Source organism: Lates calcarifer, linkage group LG21, assembly GCF_001640805.2.
Source record: "Lates calcarifer isolate ASB-BC8 linkage group LG21, TLL_Latcal_v3, whole genome shotgun sequence".
Lineage (NCBI taxonomy): Eukaryota > Metazoa > Chordata > Actinopteri > Centropomidae > Lates > Lates calcarifer.
In genome coordinates this window covers 13694573-13715444 of record NC_066853.1, presented here as the reverse complement: position 1 = coordinate 13715444, position 20872 = coordinate 13694573, and the positions used below count along the sequence as shown (strand labels likewise).

The window sequence follows — 20872 nt, the reverse complement described above, 5'->3', positions numbered from 1 at the left end:
TCTCGTGGGGTATTCATGAAATTCACAAGCAGCCGTGAATATGAAATGCATGTATTATTCACTGTGACTGTGATCTAGTCCTGTATTTGATTTGAACCTCACGCCTGTCTCTCTACAGTAAAACATTGGTGGCAGGCCCACTCCTTTTTTATTTGCTGGTAAAATATAGTCTGTGCACTGCTCGGAGGGAGGCCCTAACTCTTTTTTTTTTCCCCGCTGCTTTGCTTGTAGGCACCCATACATATACATTATACTAATGCACACACAAATACACACGTCGCAGTGCACGCAGCAGTCAGCAATCTTTCCCCTCTATCTTGTCCATCTGTAAACTCTCAAAATCAAGCATGTTCTCAAGGTCTCTCTTTTGCCCCATACACACAACTCACCCTACATTGGGGGAGGTAAGTCAGAGTGTGATATAGAGGAAGTCTCGGTGTGTGTGTCATGTGATGTAACTCAGGAGCACAGGTTAGTGACAGAGTGGGAGGGTGGGGGTGGAGGCAGGTGATGAAAGCACAGGACATAAAAGCAGAGCATCATCACACACCTTCTCTCCTGGGGGCCCAAAGTTCACTCCATCTTTCTCCGTGGCACTACGACGACCCAGCAGATACACACAATAATGCTTCTCCTACATTCACATGGAAAAAAACACACACACAAACACACACAAAAAGACCACCCACACATTCACAACCCACACACACAGGCAGACAAAGATCACAATCATCAGCATGTCTGACACTAGCTGGGCTTTTTATAAGGTTTTCCGACTTTTAACATCTTTGTGATGTCATGTATTGTAATGTGATGCATCTGACAACGCCACTTCCAGCAGGAGAGCTAGACCCAGCGAGGAGTTAACAGGACTGGAAAAGAAGAAAAAAAAACAATGAGACAGTGATAGTGTGCATTTGTGGGTGTTTGTGTCACACGATAAGGTGCCCTCCTACACATGGCGGCACGCACGCACGCACGCACTGACCTTCAGTGGGTACCTTGGTAGACAGGTGGTGGTGGCATTGCCTGTTGCTAAGCAATTACCAACTCCATTACCCCTGCAACATGTCCATAATGTGTTTTTTTTTCCTCTGTACATGTTTATGTGCTAACTTGGTGTGTGTGTGTGTGTGTGTGTGTGCGTGTGTGCGTGCGTGCCTGCGCATGAGAAAGAGCGCTTTCATTAAACCAGATAAAAACACAAGCTCCAACACAACCTTTCTCTGTTTTCTTGATGACTTTTCTTGCTGGCTGACCCTTTTTGCCCTTAGTACACATTTTTCTGTTATGTTTTTTAAACAAAAGCTTCAGTTCTGTAAAAACCCAAGTTACACTTTTATTCACTCCATTCCTGTTGGCAGATTATACACAGCAGCTATCGAACATCAAATAAGTTAACTGTAAACATGTCTAAGAGGCACTAGAGATGGATTCAAATGTGAGTGTTCAAACCACCTCAGGAGGTGGGAGGATGTTTTGGCAGATACCAAACAGTTTCAGGTGCAGTAATGCCTCTCTCTGGACTGGACTGAGACCTACCCTGATTTGCATATCGTTCAGCAAAATCAAGACAGGTTGCATTTGGGTTTGTGATCTGGCCGGTGGAGACACATACTGTGTGTGAGGCTGAGTGTGAATGAAAGTTAAGTGTACATACAAATTCAGGTACAGAAAGCGTAACTGCAAGGAATCTGACAACCTATTCAAACAGCAGTAATTGATTTTCTGAACAGCAAAATAATCCACAAACACAACATGGATATGTTCTTGCTTTATAAAGCTGTGGGGCTAATTTGTTAGCAAGCATGTTACACATCCAGCAGACACAGTGCAACTTCACCAGCTGACTGTGTTGGATGCTGGGCAGGTAGTGTACAGTTACTTTATCAGAGCTTTTTAACTGGAAACAGCTGCCTGCTGCATCTGAAAACGTGGACAATGAGAGCACTGACAGGGAACCGAAACAGTGAAGGTGCAGGCTGAGAAATCAAAACAATGAGCTTAAAGATGATAAAACGCACCATGGAGCTAAGGGGAGCTGCAAGTAATAAATTTCTGTGGGTCTGTCAGTATGTGAAACACATAGTCATTTGACCCTTGGTTAATATAGAAACACTAATTATGTCCTGCTTTAAAAGATTAGATTTTTTCAGCTTTTTATAGTAATACATCTCTTGCATGATGTATGCTGGTTACATTTGTCTACAGAGGTTTCTTCAAAAAAATTTCTTTAATGTTTTAAGAGAATTTTACTTCTTTAGTGTTTGTAAGAGAGAGAGAATTAAGAGGTGAGATTTATTGTTAGGTGCCTGCATCCACAATCAATGTCCAGAGCATTACTTCACTGTGTGCTGGGGTGTTTGTGTGTGTGTGTGTGTGTGTGTGTGTGTGTGTGTGTGTGTGTGTGTGTGTGTGTGTGTGTGTGTGTGTGTGTATGTGGTCATGTGCCCATTCTTGACACACACACACACACACACACACACACACACAGCTTGATATACGACACACTGGCTAAATGCAGCAGCGTGTGTTGGCTGTAAATAACAGGGCAAGCTATTAGAAAAAGTTGGACAACTGTAGCCGTGCGAAACACGCTGCAGGCTCAGGCACGTGGGCGCACACAAGAAACCACCTTGATGTTGTGCATTCACGCTCTCAGGCACATAGACAGATGGTCAGATGAACAGACACAAGCTGTTAAGCACCTCCCCACCCCTCCTCTTCCACTCAGCCCAGAGACATGGATGTGGTTTGATAGCCACATGGAGTCAGAACACCCTTCCCCTAATAGTCAGCCCATTGTGGGAACCCACTTTTGCCCCCTAATGCAGAAATGATTGGTACTCTGATGCGATTACATCTTCCCAGTATTCTATTAAAATCACTCCTCTCAAAAAAAAAAAAAAAAACATTGTTTGGGGAAAAGAGAACACTTATCCTGAATGAGTGTTACCTCCTGCCCTCCTACCTCATTCTGTTTTCACATTCAATTCAACTTTGCATGTTCTGTAAAGGGAGGGGTAATTAAAGTTGACCTTCACCTGTGCAAAGTCGCACCAATGATACCATGCGTGCACACATCAAGAACAATCAAGAGAAAAATATACATTCACAAACCTCACATAGTAATTTCAAGTAATTATACTTTTATTGGGTAACAATTACACACTGTGTTGGGTGGTAAAGTGTTGTAATAACATTTTTTTCTACAGTAATTCGATAATGTTGATGATAAGTTGGAACTCCATCCCTCCCTTTTTTTTGGGGGGGGGGGCATTGATCCTTTATTTCAAGCAAGTGAAGACCCCCATTTACAAGGCCTGGCACTGCTGATGTGTAATGATAAGTTGTTTGGTCTCCATGATCATCCACAGCAGATCCCAGTTATCTTGATCTATAAAGATGAGTAGATAAAAGGACAGTTTTCAGATTGCAGCAAGAGCAATGTGGAAATCACCGCTTGTGGGGAGGAATAAATCAGTTTATACTCATGAATAAGTAAAGTGTTTTTTTGTGTTATTTTGTTGCGATTATCTTATGTTGTGCGTGTCTGATTCATATGAAGCCTGATCTTTCCCCAACCCAACACAATGCTCTCTCTCTTGATCACAAATCAAAGCCATGCATAATTGGTATGATTTTGTAGAGCTTTTTTGAGACTTAGATGGTAAGATATGACTCTCATGTTTGTGCGCTAGCTGTTTCACCATGTTTCCAGTTTGTGTGCTAAGATAAATTAGTTGGCTGTAGCTTCATATTAAGCCTATAGACACAAGTCTTATTATCCTTCTCATGTAACTGCAAGAGAGCGAATAAGCATATTGCCCAACATGTTGATCTGTTCCTTCAAGTTTTATGATAATTTCAGTATACATCTACCATTACAGCCCTAACATGAATACAGTTCTAAATTTCAAAACTCCTTTGACATTGATTTCATTCAATTTTTCCATCAGTTTGGGTTTTAGCGCTTATCTCTCTTATTGTTGTGGATGTGTGTGTGTGTTTGGTGGAGGCAACAATCGTGTGGCTCACCAGGTTTCACTTTAGCTTTCTTCTTCCTCTGCATTAGATTGTTTTCACTCTCTTTTCAAACATCCCTATCTTTCAAAACTACACGTCACTGCTCCTCTTTATTATTGCTCGCATCTCTTTCGCTTTCCCTCCAACACACATCCCGTCTTAGTCCCTCTAACCTTTCCTCTCTCTTTGAGCAGTGGCCCCATGGGTGGTGGAAAGGTGATTTATGGTGCATGGTTGTTGGCTCTAAATGGGATGTTTTATTCAGTGATGGGAGGAAGTCGCTTCCTTTTCTACCGTTCTCCAGAGCCTTGCATTATAACACGTAATACAAGCGCACGCACATGCATGCACACACAATCTAAAAGGGTGATTCGCAGAACAACGCTGACGTTTCCTCTTACATTTAGAAGCGGCATTAGACAAGGAGAGTCAGACTGATTGACGGGGATGGACAGAATGTCAAACAGAAGGAAAAATAATGACAATTTCTGCTGTGGAGTTAACTATTGTGTGTGTGTGTGTGTGTGCGAGAGAGAGAGAGGGTGTTTAAAGTCAAGGTCACCCCAGTGGGCTGCATTTCTCTCCCTGTTGTCAGCTCACAAACTGACAGCTTCGTGCAAAGTTGCGAGCAGCAGAAATGGAAATTTGTAAGTCTGTCTGACTTTCTCTGTGTCTGTCTGTCTCTGATTTATATACACTTGTGTATCCAAACGTGTTTGACTAAGTTAAAATGCAAGCTTGCGGATATGCATGTTTGTGCATGCACAGAATGAACACTGTGTGTTTGTGTGTGAGTGTTTGTATGTGTGAGTTCACGCTGGTGTGAATAATGCAGTGAGAATAACAGTGTGAATATTCATTAGCTGTGTACCAGCGACACCCATTACCCATGTACCTGTCACTCAGAGTCTCAAGTGGGTACAGTTTAGTGAATACCACACACACACAGACAGACAGACAGACAGACAGACATTCACACACACACACACATCCTTGAATCGACACTGCCTCTGCATTGGGATATTTGTACACTTTTTGTTTCTGTCCACACTATGCATTTTTGTTTACACAAGCCTGTCTGAGTTTGTATTAGTGTTGTGCGTTTGCTTGCGGGTGGGGGGTTAATGCTGATTTATTTATTGCATCTGTTCCAAGAGTCGTCACGTAAGCAGGATAGACTCCAGCTTGTCTCCTCTGTGTGTTTATGACCTCCAGTTGATGCTCTTGTGGCAGACCTCCCAAACTCTCTGCTTTAATTCCAGCACAGGTCCTACTGGAGAGACAGGCGCGCTAAACATGACTTATCCCTCACCTGAGTCCCCTCCCCTTGCGATTGGACACTAATTGAACCCGTCCATGTGTGTGTGTTTGTTTGTGTACTTCCCTGTGAGTGTGTCTGCACTTGAAATGCATGCACTTTCTCTCGCACACACACACACACACACACACACACACACACACACACATATATATATCCCCGGAACTAATTTCAACTTCATTCTCCCTCTGCAATCCGGAGAGCAAAGACAAGTCATGCAATAGCTCAGTGTGGAGCCGTAAACACAGCAGGTGAAATGATGCTCAGAGAACGCACAACTCTCCCTGAGCTCCCCAAGAATATTCAGATAGTTTTCATTTTCCACAAGATTGGCTTTGGGTGATGGCCACTCACTGAAGAAGAGAGCGAGAGACAGGAAAATATAAAATTAGCGGACCCATACTGGGGAAGGTATATGTGTTTGTGTTTACCATTACAATTCCTCAGTCTGTCACTGAGGCACTGTATAAGCAGATGGTTTACAAGAAGAATGACTATAAGTATATTTTCTTCTCTTGTCTTTCATGGGGGATGTAACCTGTTGTTGCATCTGTCATCTGTCATCTTACTTACCTGACAGCATGATAATGTATTTACTAATGTGCATTACCAGGTGTGCTTCAGGCCTTGAAGGGCAGAATAACACATTACATGTAAGAGAGACATGCTGGAACGAATTTTAAAAAACTGGATTAGGAAACAGGCGAGAATATCATGGTTTTTGGAAATAATGGGGAGAAGGACAAAGTGTCATAGAAAAAGTGAACAAAATGAGTGAATGTCTGAAGGAAAGGATAATTGGATGTTAGAAAAGTAGAGGTATGGACACTCTGGCTTTTTCTCTGAACTCTAGAGTCGACCCGTGGTGGAGGAAAAACACTTTACGGTCCAACTACATGTTTCACTGCCTAGTTTTAAGTCCACCTGTCCTTCAATGTCTTTGTGTGATTCCACTTCTGTTTTCCATATGTCCTTTATTATGAACCCCCGACAGCTAAAGCACATTCTGGATGTGTGTGTACGTACATGTATGTGTTCATGCATGTTCATTGCCTTTCCCAGCATTGTTAACAGCTTGTCCCGCAGTGATAAATGCAGCTCAGTGTAGCCGTAGGCTGGGATAACGGAGAGACAATCCACCTATTAAAGCTACTAGCAGCCTACTATTCTTAGCACAGGCAATCACAGCACTCTCATTATTACTGAATAGGGTGGGGGCATGCAACTCATCATCTCTCATCATCTGTATAGCCCCTGGCAATAAAGGCACACACTAAGACTTTGCACATGCACACACACACACACATACTCAATTGCTTATTATCTTTTATTGTATCTGATATGTTTCTGTATTGTTACAGAAGTGAGGAGTGGAGGAGAGAAGAGGTTCATCAATACAAACTGTAACTGCCGGTATCAATGCCGATAAAGCTCCTTAGTTCTCCTACTCAGCAGTGGAAAATGAGTTTAGGTTTTAGATACCCTGACTGATACTGTTATTGTGCTGTAATTATCCTCTGCTGTGAGGGAGAATGTCTGGGGATTAGTGGGAATGATTTTTTAAAAAATACAGAAATGTGTTGAGGTTATAGAGGAACCGAGGCAAAAATTAAGTAAGCATCTGCTGAGGGCCCCACGGCCAGCAGGGGTTGCCAAGCGAAAGTTTTTCTTTCTTTTTTTTCATTCATTTTTTTTAGGAATAAGCATACTACTTTGTTATTTTTTGGTTCCCAGATAGATATGACTTGGCACTCTAAATTTAGTAATTTGATATTACCATATACTGATTTTTGAGTTGAATTGTGTTGTGACACTATAAACATAGTGTTATTGTTTTACAAAATTCCCTTGTCCAAATTAATGACTCAAAACAAGATGAAGGTGAAGAAAATTACTTTTTTGATTTGCATGTGTGAAAAGTTTCTTCACATGTTTATTGCACTGAACATCCATTAGATTATTCTGTTACTATGCATACATTTGCTATATTATTATATATATCCCACTAAATCTAAAGATATTTTAGAATTTTTGAACAAGTTGCTTGTGCTTCTAATGTTTACTTTATAATCAATTAATAATTAAAAAATTAAAGAAATAAATGTAATGACTTGTCAGAACCATCTTGAAAACAATATGATGACTCTTGATCTTTTATCAGACTAATGCTCTATTAATATTTTATTATGGAACTGATGTACGTCCATCAATAAGAATAGTAATCAAAGTAAAGAAACGTGATGAAGACGCATGACTGATGCAAAACAGTTGCCAGACATTTGAGATGACATCGCTGACAGCCGGGTCAGGCTTCTGCATCCTGGCTCAGCCTGCTGATCTGTGGTGCGTGTGATACTGGACTTTTTGCCCACTTTCTGTCAGGAGCTATCTCTACAACTTAGCACTGCAGGATTTAGATAGCAACACTTTTTAGATTAAAAAACCTTAAGATCTTTGGATTTATCTGAGTAGTTCAGAGAAACAGAATCAGACAGAGAGAGATAATGAGAAAGAGAGCCGGGAGGAACGAGAGGCGCAGCTCGCCCTCCTTTCCCTCCTCCCTGCTCCCACTGTCATGCCCGTGTGTTTGTGGGTGTGTTGGACAGGCGGAATGGCTTGTTTATGGGCAGATTAATTGCTTTTATGGCCTTGTTTCTCCCTGTGAATGGTGCTGGGTGTTTTAATGAACACCCACACTGCCTGCCTGCCTCTGTAGCTTGCCGTGCCATTCCTGCTGCTGCTTTTCAGAGCATAGCCAAGCTTTAGCTAGAACCTGCCACAGCTAATGCCTAACGCTCAGTGCATGCCCCCGCACAGGTGACTGATTTCATTGGTGTGTGTGTATGTGTGTGCACTTAGCCTTTCTAAGAGGCCCAGCACAGGTGGGTAGTTCCACCTAAGGCCCACAGGGCTGAGGGCGGCCAGCAGTTAACTGGACCGTGACTTTAATCATTTCCTGCTGAGATGAGGAGAGGTAAGCCAGGCTTTCCAGAGTGTTAAGCTACAGTCATAGATGCAAAGATTCTTCAAAAGACTTTCAAAGAAGGAAATAGGGTGATAGCTTTGAGAGGAGACCGTTTAGTAGAGAGGTTGAAGGCATTAAGACTAAGTAAGCGCTTTTCTCGTAGCAGCTTTACATGGATCAATTAAAAATCTTGCAAAATCTCCCCCTCTCTAGTTCCCTGCCCTTCCCCTTCTTTCTTCATCACCTGTAATTATGCATTACTTCTTTCTCTCTCTCTCTCTCTCTCTTCTTTTCAACACCCTATTCTTTCCTTTTGTCTTCATCGCTATTCCTCTCTTCCTCCCCCTTTCCTCCACCTCTCTCCCCCTCTCATTAATCAGGTCTGCAGGCTTTCTCTTTCTTCTGGCTTTCTACTTCATTAAGCCTGAAACAGCGATGGACCACTGTTAATGGACAGGCTCAGCTCTAACTCACAACTCAAGCCTGGCTATAATTGTTTGTGTGTGTGTGGGATAGAGAGTGTTTGTGAGTATACTGTCTGTGAACCTGTGCACATATAGTTTATATACAGAAAACAGGTGACGAAACAACCATCAAATCATGATGACCTTTCACTCTACCTTTGAAGGTTCACCCCACCGATTTTACATGTTAACGTCAATTTTATAGCCATGGAGGGTACAATATATCCTGTGAAAATAAATGTAAAAAGTGTTTTGTAGCTTTTGGTGGTGGTGGGGGGGGTCACTCATGGAAAAATAGTGAGATCACCTGGTTAGTCTTAGCTTGGAGATTACACATTTTAAAACAGAAAGCCTGCACTATAGAATAGATTCTAAAAAACTTGGGCACATACCAGTCCCCTTAGAGTCTAAGAAAGAAGACTAATTAAGCAATAGCAAGTTAAATTATGGGAAGGATCCTGTGTTTTTGGTGTTTGACCCGTATTATGGAGTAAAAGTTAGGATAACTTGGCGTGCCACTGTATCAACTTGACTGTCCTTCTCCAAATTTGTTTCTTGCAATTTCACTAACCTTACTTTAAGTACAATACTAAGTCAGTGGAGGACTCCTTCAAGGCCAAATTGCACCTTTCAGTGATATTTAGTTTGTAGGTGCAATTTAAATTCTTCTTCTGAGAGGGTCTTGGTCTGAGTCCTTCCACTGAGAGCTCTAAAACTAATTTACAAGAACTAGGGAAAGCACAAATGAACTTAAATAGACTTTAGAGGTCTTTAACAAAACTTGTTCAGATGCAAAATAAAGATCCAAATAGGATCATAGCACCTTAACTAAAAAGCCCCCGGGGAGCTTGTATTCCTTACTCTGCATCTCTTTTACTACTCTTTCCACAACTGCCTTTACAATCTTATTAAGCAACAATGCCGATCCGTCCATTTGACCATAATGCTCAATAAAAGAGACTTTATAGTTGCATATATTTACCTTCAGCTCTTTGCATATATATTGCTCTCCGCCCAGCAGTGCAGTCGTTAGTGCAGTTGTGTTCTGCTCCACTGCTGTGGAGGACAGGTAGTATTGAGTGGTGTTGTAAAAGGAGCTGCTTTACTGTGTGTTTGTTCTGGCATGTTAACGGCTAGCTTTACAAGCTTTGATTATGGCCCACCAGGGGAGAAGGGAGTGCTAACTACACAGGGAAAATGCTGCAGGCAAAAAGGGCAGGAAGAAGTGGTAACGTACATTTCCTCAGGGTGTGCATACCTTTGCAGTAAAAAATCAAAAAGAACCCCCAGTCATGAGGAGCAGTAGTCTCCTGATCTCAAATATCTGACAAAAAGGAAAAATGCACATCATGAATACTCATCTGGTTTTTCTCTTGATAATTATTTCATCTTTCTTTTTCTATAGTGATCTGTTTTAATGGCAGCACTGCCTTATTGCACTAAAAGTCCTGTTGTGTCCTAACTTATGTCGGTGGTCGCCAACACAATTTCCTGCTACATGATTGTACCTTATAGATAAACTGATTGTTATTCTGGTATCTGGTGTTATTTCCTGCAATTTATGACTGGAGAATGAGTTTCTAACTTGATATAACCTCAAAGACAACTGACAGGCATGACTGACAGATTTTTATTTTCACCTCATTCCATTTTAATTCCTGCAACCAGGAAACTTTATGGAATTAGTAAGACACACAAACACATGTACACACACACAAATACTACGCATGCACAAAATTATATTTCTCCACAGTAGACACCACACAGATGCTCATTCTGTTGCCTGGACAACCAGGGACCTCTGAAATATGTGTCTGTGTGTGTGCAAGTCTGTGTATGTGTTAACCCTTGGCAACTTCTCTCATCTCCTACAGCTGGCATTGCCCACAGACTGGCCTGTCTCTACTAAGCTCACTCCCCACTCTGAATATTTTCAGTCCTTGAAATCCTCAACAACCTTTAGAACTCTTGTCCATCAACATGGTTGTCGCCATTAACTTGTCATTCATTATTTGTATCACATTTCAGTGTGTTGCTGTGTCCTTTCTCCATTACTCTGCAGTAGCTTGTGTGACTGTCGTTAGGTTTTCTCCTAGCTCCATTTCCTCTTTCTCAGTATGCAGCTCCTCTCCGTCTCTGACTCCGTCAGTCATTAGCCTAACCCTCAGAGCAGAAAGAAGAACTGTGTGTATGTGTGTATCTGTGTGTGTGTGTGTGTGTGTGTGTGTGTGTGAGAGAGAGAGAGAGAGAGAGACTGTGAGGGTGTGAGAGGGAATATGTCTGTGTGTGTGTGTGTGTGTGTGTGTGTGTGTGTGTGTGTGTGTGTGTGTGTGTACAACAGAGTGCAACAGAGAGAGAAGGTGCCAGCCAGCTCTGATTGCAGGGTCACTCAGGGACGACATTGCCGGTGTCTGGACACTGAATCTCAATGGACACTGGCAAATCACACACACACACACACACACACAGACACAGGTGCTAGAAGACACAGTGTCTGGCCAGGAACGGCTGCAGATAACAGCACCTGTCCTCGGTTTTTGCTATCACTCGCACACACACGCATGCACAAACACATGGTGTACTGACAGGTTCTGTGTCCCCGTGGCAGAGGAGAGCGATGAGGATGTGAGCGCGATGGCAGAGATGGCGTCGGCTGGCTGGCTGGCTGGGCCAAAGGACCCCAGGGAGGGTTGACTGATAGAGCCTGCCTCAAAGTCCTCTAGAAAGCCTATGTATGAGCGAGAGAGAGAGAGAGAGAGAGAGAGAGTAGGGGGGTGTCTATGTAGTATGGCAGATGGTATGATGGTGTTTAAACCAGCGAGGTTGCCATCAGTGGAGGACCAGGTCATGACAGATTTTTGGCTGAAAGGTGACTGGAATAACTCCTAGCCTCAAAATTATACCATTATTAGGATCTAGCAAGAAACTATCCACGCATGTAGGGAGCGAAAGAGTAATGTTTATTTGGCTGATTGTCCTCGTCTGATGATGGCTGACATATGTCGTTAGTTCCAGGCACTGAACAAAAAGTGTAACTAAGTATATTTCCTCAGACACTGTACTCCAGTACACATTTTAGGCAAGTTCACAGTACTTTACTTCATTATTTCTATTTTATTCTTAATATTATGCCTTCACTACAACACAGAAGGTATTTCTTTTACTTTTTACTCACTACATTTATTTAGCAGCAGAAGTTACAAGTTATTTACAGTAACAAATTCTGATTTTACATATAAAACACAATGTGCAAGCATGTATGTGTGCACCATATAAATGTCTGTGTGACTGTGCAGTTTTCTGGAGACTGTGTACCAGAGTTAATTGAGTTCATCAGGAAAACAAACACAGCTGGCCAATGTTCTACAGTGCTGGAAGACGACAGAGTGACGGCCAGGAATCTGTTGCCGGCACTTCACATCAGGAAGCTCATCAAGTATTGAAGAGGAAAACCAACTCAGACTAAGAGACTGTGGATGGAATGCAAGACAAACGGGGAGATGAGAGTAGGGAAGTTGAAGACACAAAGAAGTGGAAGAACATAAGAGTGTATTGTGTTTGCTATAATGAGGGAGGAGGATGTGAAGATAGTGACCTTAAAAGAGCAACAGAGTTTGAAATACAGTGCAGCAAAGAGGGAAATAGATTTTGACTCTGTGTTTTTATAGGCTCCTTAGATGTGTGTATGTGTGTTCATTTGTTTCCTCTTTTTGTCTGTCACTCTGTCCCCTGAACTGAGTTAAAGGGGCATTTAGAGGAGCAGGAGAGCTATTTAAATCATGTGTGTGAGTGTCAGTATGTGTGTGTGGATCAGTTGGAGGTGCAAGGGACAGATTTACACCCCGTGTACTGGAGAGATGAAGGCCATTTCCCAGGCAGGCCATTTCTCTCTTTTCTGTGTTTCTCTGGCTGGCTTGGCTGGCGTCGGTCCAGTTTAATTTCTTCAGAGCCCACAGGCTTGTTCTTTCACCTCCATATCCCTTCTTCTCACCGCCGACGAAGAGCCCGCTTTCATATTCTCCTCTCCGTCAACTCCCTCGCCGACTCTCAAACCGGATCACTTTCTGTCTCTGCAAAGTGCTGTATCTTTATCTTTCCCCTGCCCTTTGTCCCCCCTACAGCTGAGGTATCTAACCTCTTAGAGCGTCAATCACTCAGCCCCTCCCTCCTCCGTCTCCTGCGTTGTCTCTCGTTGTATGAACCTTTAGCCTTCCTTCACAAGCCAGATGAGTCTCCTGACTGCCACCATGCATCACTGATATGCTTAAAGTGAGTCACATGATTAGATCAATATTTACCATTTCAACAGTACCTAACCTGAACATCATCTGCAGTACATTTAACCTGATCCAAATATCTTTATTTTCAATATGCCGCCCATTGTTTTTCACAACACTTACAGAGCTGGTGATGGGGCAACCTGCTGTTTTCAGACAGAAAAAACAGCACAAAATATAGTCCTTTTCCTTTTATAGTCTTTTTTTTTCCTTCTTTTTTTCAAGTCAGGTTAGGTCATTCTTTATAGTCCCATTATGGAAAATGTGATGTGCAGCCAGGTTTTAAAACATTATATTAACAAGACAATAAGACAGCACACACTACTCTAAGACAATAAAAATGATAAAAACAACTTTGAGGCAGTGAAAACAATAAGGCTGTTAAAAACAATAAGCAGTATAAAAGCTACAAGATCATATCAGAAGTGTGGCAGCATACAGTGCAAATAAAAGGCAGAGAGGGCAGCTGTTAATGTGAACGGGCTACTCCATGTTCAGTGTATCGATAGTAATACAATATATACTAAGAGTGGTTTTGTCCCTAGAGTAGGTGATTTATGGCTGCGGCCTAAAGGCAGGAGCTCAAATTCTTTTCGTTCAGTGGGTGGTCAGTATTGGATGCCTTTGGCCTTCCTGACGACCTGCTTGTTGTAAATATCCTTAATCTAGGCTTGACTCAAGCCATGAGTCCTGCTTGCCGCTTCAACGGCCCTGTCAAGCCTGTTCTTGATGGTCTGTGTTTGCCCATCAGAAGAAAAGATAAAACCATTTCTATCAAATGGGCTTTGAGGATAATTTTTAATCCTTAATAATACAACATACAGCTGTAAAAAAAAAAAAAAAAGGAGGCAGTAGGGAGGGTCAAAGCATCTACAGCCCTACAATCTGAGGTGACAAAGGTTCTTTAATACATCTAGTCATCGAAGGGTAGCCTAAAAATGCCTTTTCAGTTTGTTGAAAGCATTCATTTCGGAAATCATTTAAGCAGTCTACAGTGTAGAGCCACCAGCAAGCCTGGACTGCTTGGCTTTTACAGTGTAAATAGTAGTGGAAACTCTTCCATGGAGGCCTTCTATATGGGTCAGGGGCCTGGTGGACTCACTTACAACACCTGCAGACCCTCTAACTTTCCACCTGAATTGGTACTGCGTCTTTCCCTTAGATAGTAAGTAACACCTACCACACAACTATTGGAATATTGTTCTCTATTATATCTTTCCTTTTTTCCTGTCCTCTCCTCCGAGAGGAGGACTAGTACATGTCTCACAGAGTGATCAAATCATCATCTCCCCTTTTCCATCTCTCTTTATTCTGTGCTTTCTCTTCTCATCTCCTCCTTGCGCCTGTCTCATATTATTTTTATTTATTATTTCAGAAAGTGGAGTTAAAGAGAAACGGTTGATATAGGAGGAGACAGAGAGGGGGTGAAGGAGGGATGGATAACGAAAGAATGCTCATGGTCTGTATTTGGCTGTCAGTAGCTCTATTTCCTCTGTTGTTGAATGGTGTCCCGTGAGTTCAAGGTCCCATCTCCATCTGAATCTCTCTCTCTCTCCTCTCTCTCTCTCTCTCTCTCTCTCTCTCTCTCTCCCTCTCCCTCTCCCTCTCCCTCCCCTGTCCTCTCTCTGCTCTACCTGACTCTACCATAAATCCACCATCACACATATTTGCACACGCATACACAATCACACACACACCTATACACACACACACCAATCAATACAAGCCTGCTTGGCACTGCCAAAGCCCAAAATGACTATAGATTTTCTGTCGACTCTGCCACTAAATTATGCAAACCTCTGGTTTATGTTCTGGTACTTTTTTCCTTTTTTTTTTTTTTTTTTTTTTTTGGGCATTCCTACTTCAGGCATGGGATGGGGTTTTCCTCTGAGGCAGGGATGGAGGGATACAGGTGTGGATAGCTGAAGAAAAGGCTTTTTGACAGGATCAAATACATCATTTTTGACATCAAACTTATACAGCCCTTGGTTTGGTATTCAGTAACTGCAAAATGTATACTCCTATAGATTTTGAAATCAATACCATGTATTAAAACCATTGTAAATGTCCTGCTGCAGTCAAGATTTTGTTTAAGTGGTGAATAATGCATTCTGGATATCAGTGTTCTGTTTTGCAAGCTCAGACATATACAGACACACATTACACAAGGTTGGGTAAAGTCTTAATTTCATATATTTTCTGTGTGTAAGATGAAATATTGTATAACACATGCAAAAAGAGAAAAAAGCATGTTAACTAAGAATGGACTAGGCATTGGCCAGCATGAGATTCTAACGGTATGGTACCTTAAGCAAATATATCACAGTTTCATAGAGGTGCGGTTAAAGCTCTAAAATGAATTATTTTTGAAATACCTGATAAGAAAGACATCCTTTTTTCCGTTGATCACAATCTCTTCTATTTTTGAACAACACAGAGTATTTGGAACATTAGTAAATGTGAATTAAAAAAATAAATACAAATAAAAAAATAATTAAGTGAGCCTAAACATGCAGCTCAACCATCTCAGAACATTAATAATAGAATTCTTGCCTGTTTAAAAAATAAAAATAAAAACAAAGAAAACACATTTTAACAGCTTATATCGCTGGAATGGTATGATGGAAAATATTAATGGTTTTAAAACCTTTAAACGGTTTACCTTGAAACCGGTAACCGGCCTATGCCTAATCATGGCACGTGGACATACCTCTCTATACCGTGTTATGAGAGTGGGGGAATACATTTCCTGTGGAGGCTGCAACAAAACAGAAATTTTCATCAATTTAATTCTAATTATTTACCTTAAAAACAAAATGACAGCACAAGTGTCAACAGATTTAATGATTTAATGAAAAAGCTGTAGTATCTTTATTATCTTATCTCTTTAGCAGCCATATGTTGTTTTTGCTCAGATTTACTGTGTATATAATAATTTTCTATTACTTAGAAATAGTCACTGTATAATGTAATTTCTGTGTGTTTTGTGTGCTGTCACCAGGTCATTACAATCAAATTCATCATCACCTTTGTTTGATTGAACTTGTCGGTTCGTACCACTGATTACTTATTGCTTGTTTTAATGGAACAAATAAGTAAAAACAAGTGGATAGACCAGGGTTTACAGGCTTTAAAGCACTTATACATACATGTTTGTCCATGTGCAAATTTCTACACGTAATGTGTGTGTTTGTGCTTCTGTCTGCTTGAAAATGTGTTTTTGTTTGTGAGGTGAGCTAATGGTTTGTCTGGCCAGACCTGTGACAGGGTCATCAGTAACTCTAAGGGGAAATTGAAATGATCAGCTCATTCCAGCTCCCAGCAACTCCATTACCCAAAACCTCACAATCAAACACACACAGACACTAACATATCTTCCCCTCGTTTATACTTTGCTTATCTCTCTATCAATGTCACTTGTGCCTCTCTCTGTCTGTTCTCTCTCTCACTACCCAAGTCTTTCTTCTGCATCTCTCTGACTTTAAGTTATTTTAGTGCCTTTTAAGTTCATTCTTCTTTCTCTGTTTCTCTTAGTTTTGCTCTTCCTTTTCATCCTCTCTGCCTCACTCCTGTCTGTCTCAAAATTCCCAAATGGCACTTTTTAAAGTCTGTTTAAAAAGTGTCTGACTGTATGTGTATGTGTGAAAGTAAGAGGACTGTATAAAAGAGAGACAGCTGTCTGTCCAGGATAGCATTAGGGCGGATTTGGAAAAGCTGAGGTGACATTGACTCTCTCAAAGCAGAAGAAAGTTCAGGGAGGTTCCGGTTGCACGGAATCCACGCTTTCACAGATCTTCTTTTCATTATAGAGAAACTGAGAGGGAAAGACAAACAGACGGAAAGAGATGAAAAACAGCTCCTTGAAGCAATCATTGATCACTAGTCAAAGTCCTTGATTCTGTCTAATGAGCTGCTTGTTCCTTCTGCAAGGCAGAGTAATGGGAAAAACAACACTGCCTGCCACAGTGAAAATGAGCAAACAGCCAAACAAGATAGGCCTTTTTATCAAAAAGAAAAAAAGATACTGTATGATGCTGTTGTGTTTCGACAGTGACTAGCTGAAAATTCAGTAAGACACTGTTTCAGTGGGATATTTCATGTACTTACTCACACTTCAAAAGAGTTTTGTCTGAGACCTTTCCATAGTTAAGGGGAAAGCGCATATATATATATATATATATATATATATATATATATATATATATATATATATATATATATATATATATAATGAATAATAGCCTAGGGCTGAAACATCAAGTAAATGCTACAATACTGCCATTTTTCTAGATGTAATGTATGTCTTAGTGTGAATTTCATTATTGGCCATCAAATAGATGCAATATATTCCTTCATGCATACTTCATTATGCAGTAATGGGATAATCAAACAAAAAGTCAAATTAAATTGAGGAATTTTGTAGGTTTCACTGTAAACACACACACACACACACACACACACACACACACACACACACACATACACACATGCACACAAATACAGCAGCTAGTAGCTGCTCAGTGCCCTGATGTGACCCTCTTGGCTCATCAGGAAGAACTGCTCCACTTAAACTTTGTTGCTCCCTTGTAATTGAATTAGTCTGCTCAATTATGTAGAGGCAGGCCTGTCCTCATTACGCAGCACTATTAAAGTACGAGGATGGAGCCAAGGGGAGGAGAGCAGCAGACGAGGAGCGGAGAGCGCAGCTAAAAAGTCATTTTAGTGAAAGTGTAAAGTTTTACCGCTCTAATCTTCAATGTGTCTGCCACATCTGTACAATCTGTACAACACCTGTGCTGTAGTTCATGAATTATGTTCCACTGTATCTTCTCTGCCTCGCCTGTCTCTCTCAGTTTGACTTTCCTCTTTGACTCTCTCCGCGCCTCTGGGCCAAATGCCTGGAAAACGCTGAGGTGGCAGTTTGGCCGAGGGTTTTTTCTTTTTCTTCCCTGAAGCTTACTTCAGTAACTTCACAAGAAAACATCTAACAGAGCCAAAACGCTGCCAAACCACTTGCTGCAGGGGTCCCTTAGCTCAGCACAATGATCACACTTCTGCCAAACATTCACTCACGTTTTGTGCACACGCATCCAATGTGGGGATCTCCCTTTTCTGAAAAAAACTCTCACTATTTGTCCCTTCTTCTGTCTCCCTCACATAGGAGCAGCTGAAGAGCCTCCAGAGTGGCTTCAAGCATGTTAATGATGGAGGTTTCCAGCTGCAGAGGTAGGTTTACATTATGGCACATACTCAATACACAAACACACAACACAGAGACAGAATGAGCAGCCTGCTCTTGTATCTCCCGGCAGATGGAACCAAACCATCACTGTTTAATTACTGATAACCCTGACTGAGATTGGACCTTTGTGTGTGTGTGTGTGTGTGTGTGTGTGTGTGTGTGTGTGTGTGTGTGTGTGTGTGTGTGTGTCCGTCTGTCCTCTGAATGTCCCCTACACCCTTTCCCTTTATTTCCTGGCTCAGTAATCATCTGACCATGGACCTAGATAACAACATCAATATCAACATGCCGCCTGTTGAGAACAAGGTGTTGATGTGAGTATATCTTTTATGTCCAGGACAAAAAGACACAGTTGTAGACTTTATTTTTGATTATAGACAGAATGTCTAACGAAATAGAAAACTACCTCTCTAGATATTTTATATATGTATTTCTTACTCTTCCTCCAACTTTAGCAGTTTCAGGACCACTCTCAGTCACAAAATAATAAAATGATATCTATATTTTGTCACCTTTCTCTAATCCTGGCTCCCCTCTTCTAAAAAGTGACTGATATAACAGATAGCACTCTTGCTAGTATGGGGGGCAACGAGTACAACACTGCTTCATTTTAAGGGGTCAGAAAATGATTGTAAGACCTTCACCTCCTGACTGCTTCTCAAGTAAACTGACGAACATTACAGTTGCAACAAATCACACGTGCATTATATTTTCAAGATCTCTTCCTGTGTTTACATGTGTTCTCCTCTTCAATACATGTAGTATTCAGCGGGCTTGGCGTGACTTCCTCCAGAGACAGGAAGCGGAAAAGAGGAGCCCCTCCCCGCCCTCCCTCTCCTCCTCCGACAAGATGAGCATGTCGATCAGCATGACAACCCTGTCAGATGGCAGCACCCCAGTAAGTCATGCCTATGTTAAACATATTCTCCAAAGCGTTCGGACAACGCTGCAGAAAAGATTGTTAATGCAGGTGATGTAGACCAGTGCAGTGATTTTAAAATCTGTGCTTCAGCGGTTTCAATAAGGGTTTCTTTGCACACACTTATGTTGTAAGTGTGCGTCATACATTAAGATGTTACAGTTTAGGTCTTAGAGTTTTTTTGCTGCCTTATGTGGCCAATATGGAACAGTGCATGGTCTCATTCCTGTCCAGAAGGGGGCAGTATCTTTCATCTAATTTCTTCAGTACTGTGCAGTCTCTCAACCAGCCTCTTCTATGGGAGCAGATAGTAAATATACAAGGATTTGGTCTGACATACACACACTCTCTCTCTCACAGCAACAGCACACTGAGAATTGAAATCAGAGCAGTAGCCATTCTCATTTAGCACAGCTCCCCTTCATTTAACCAGACCACAGTAAATCCCCAGGATTTTCTCTACTGCGTCTGTTCTGGTCATTATAATTCTATACTGTCGTCGACTGCAGCGTTCTGGCTGAATAGCAAGTGTGTGTACTCTTCTCCGCTAATCTCTGAGCCTGAAGTCAACAGGCAGGTTAAATCTCAGAGACGGCAGGGAGAGTTCTGTGTATGAGCGCACTTAGGTGGTACTTGTCCACTCAATCACTTCAGAGAAAAGCTTTTACACTGAAGAAGGCTGTTTGATTTTGATTCTTGTGGATAAAAAAGGGGTCAGAAGGGTTATTAGTGAAGAGAATCCAGAGTGGTGAGGAACTGGAATAAATGTATGCTCTCTGTTAGGTCTGTGGTAGCGCATGATGTGAGCAGCTGACGGTCAATATTCAGGCCAAGAAGGTTATAGATAAAGGCATCAAGCATTCTATAGGTTTATACACACACACACATACAACACACACACACACACACACACAGTAAACATTGGTTGTGTCTTTGAAATCCTTTGGGATGGCTGGGAAATGCTTAGCTCAGTGACTCAGACCTGCTGACAAGGGCAGATGATCATCACTGAGAGAAAGAGAGAGCATTTGTGTGTTCGTGTGCGCGCACGTGTGTGTGTGAGACCCTAAGGTCAACAGAGATAGAGGAGAGCGGTAGAGGGGAAACGAAGATGAAAAACAGATGTTGGTTCACCGGTTGAATGTGCTGATACTGCTCTCCTCTGTGGGAAGCAGAGGCAGAGGCTTCTCATCTCATATGATTTGATGGCTTTTTCTTTTTTTTTATTAACCTGATTGATAGTAACAGTCCACATAAAATCTGTTTTACTATCTTAACTCTGTCTCACCTCACACACTCACCCTTTCTTACCCTTTTTTCTCTTGTTATTTGATCGTCCCTTTTTTACAATAATGTTTTTTTCCGGATGTGACAGCTCCACCCTGTTTGAATTTCTAACAGTTTCATTTTTGTCGACCCAGCAATACATTCTCAATGTGCACCAGGGTCTATACATTCATGGATGCATGCACACACACATACACACACACACAAGGATGGAGTCATATTTTCCTGAGACACAGTGATGTGGCAGTCATCTCTAAAGTGATTGAGTTTGTAACCTTTGTGCCTATAACATCAGTCTTTGACAAAACCTTGCTGCATGACACTGCAGTATGTGTGTGTGTGTGTGTGTGTGTGTGTCTATGTGTCTGTGTATA

The 20872-nt window shown here is 41.6% G+C and overlaps 1 protein-coding gene across 1 annotated transcript in view; it reads left to right on the top strand.

Moving 5' to 3' along the window:
- schip1 (schwannomin interacting protein 1) overlaps window positions 1-20872 on the top strand; it is a 192900-nt gene that overhangs the window by 40577 nt on the left and 131451 nt on the right. Inside the window, exons 6-8 of the mRNA XM_018702193.2 lie at window positions 18212-18276; window positions 18535-18606; window positions 19055-19190. Of these exons, the coding sequence (XP_018557709.1) occupies window positions 18212-18276; window positions 18535-18606; window positions 19055-19190 (273 nt within the window). The remainder of the gene's footprint in view (window positions 1-18211; window positions 18277-18534; window positions 18607-19054; window positions 19191-20872) is intronic.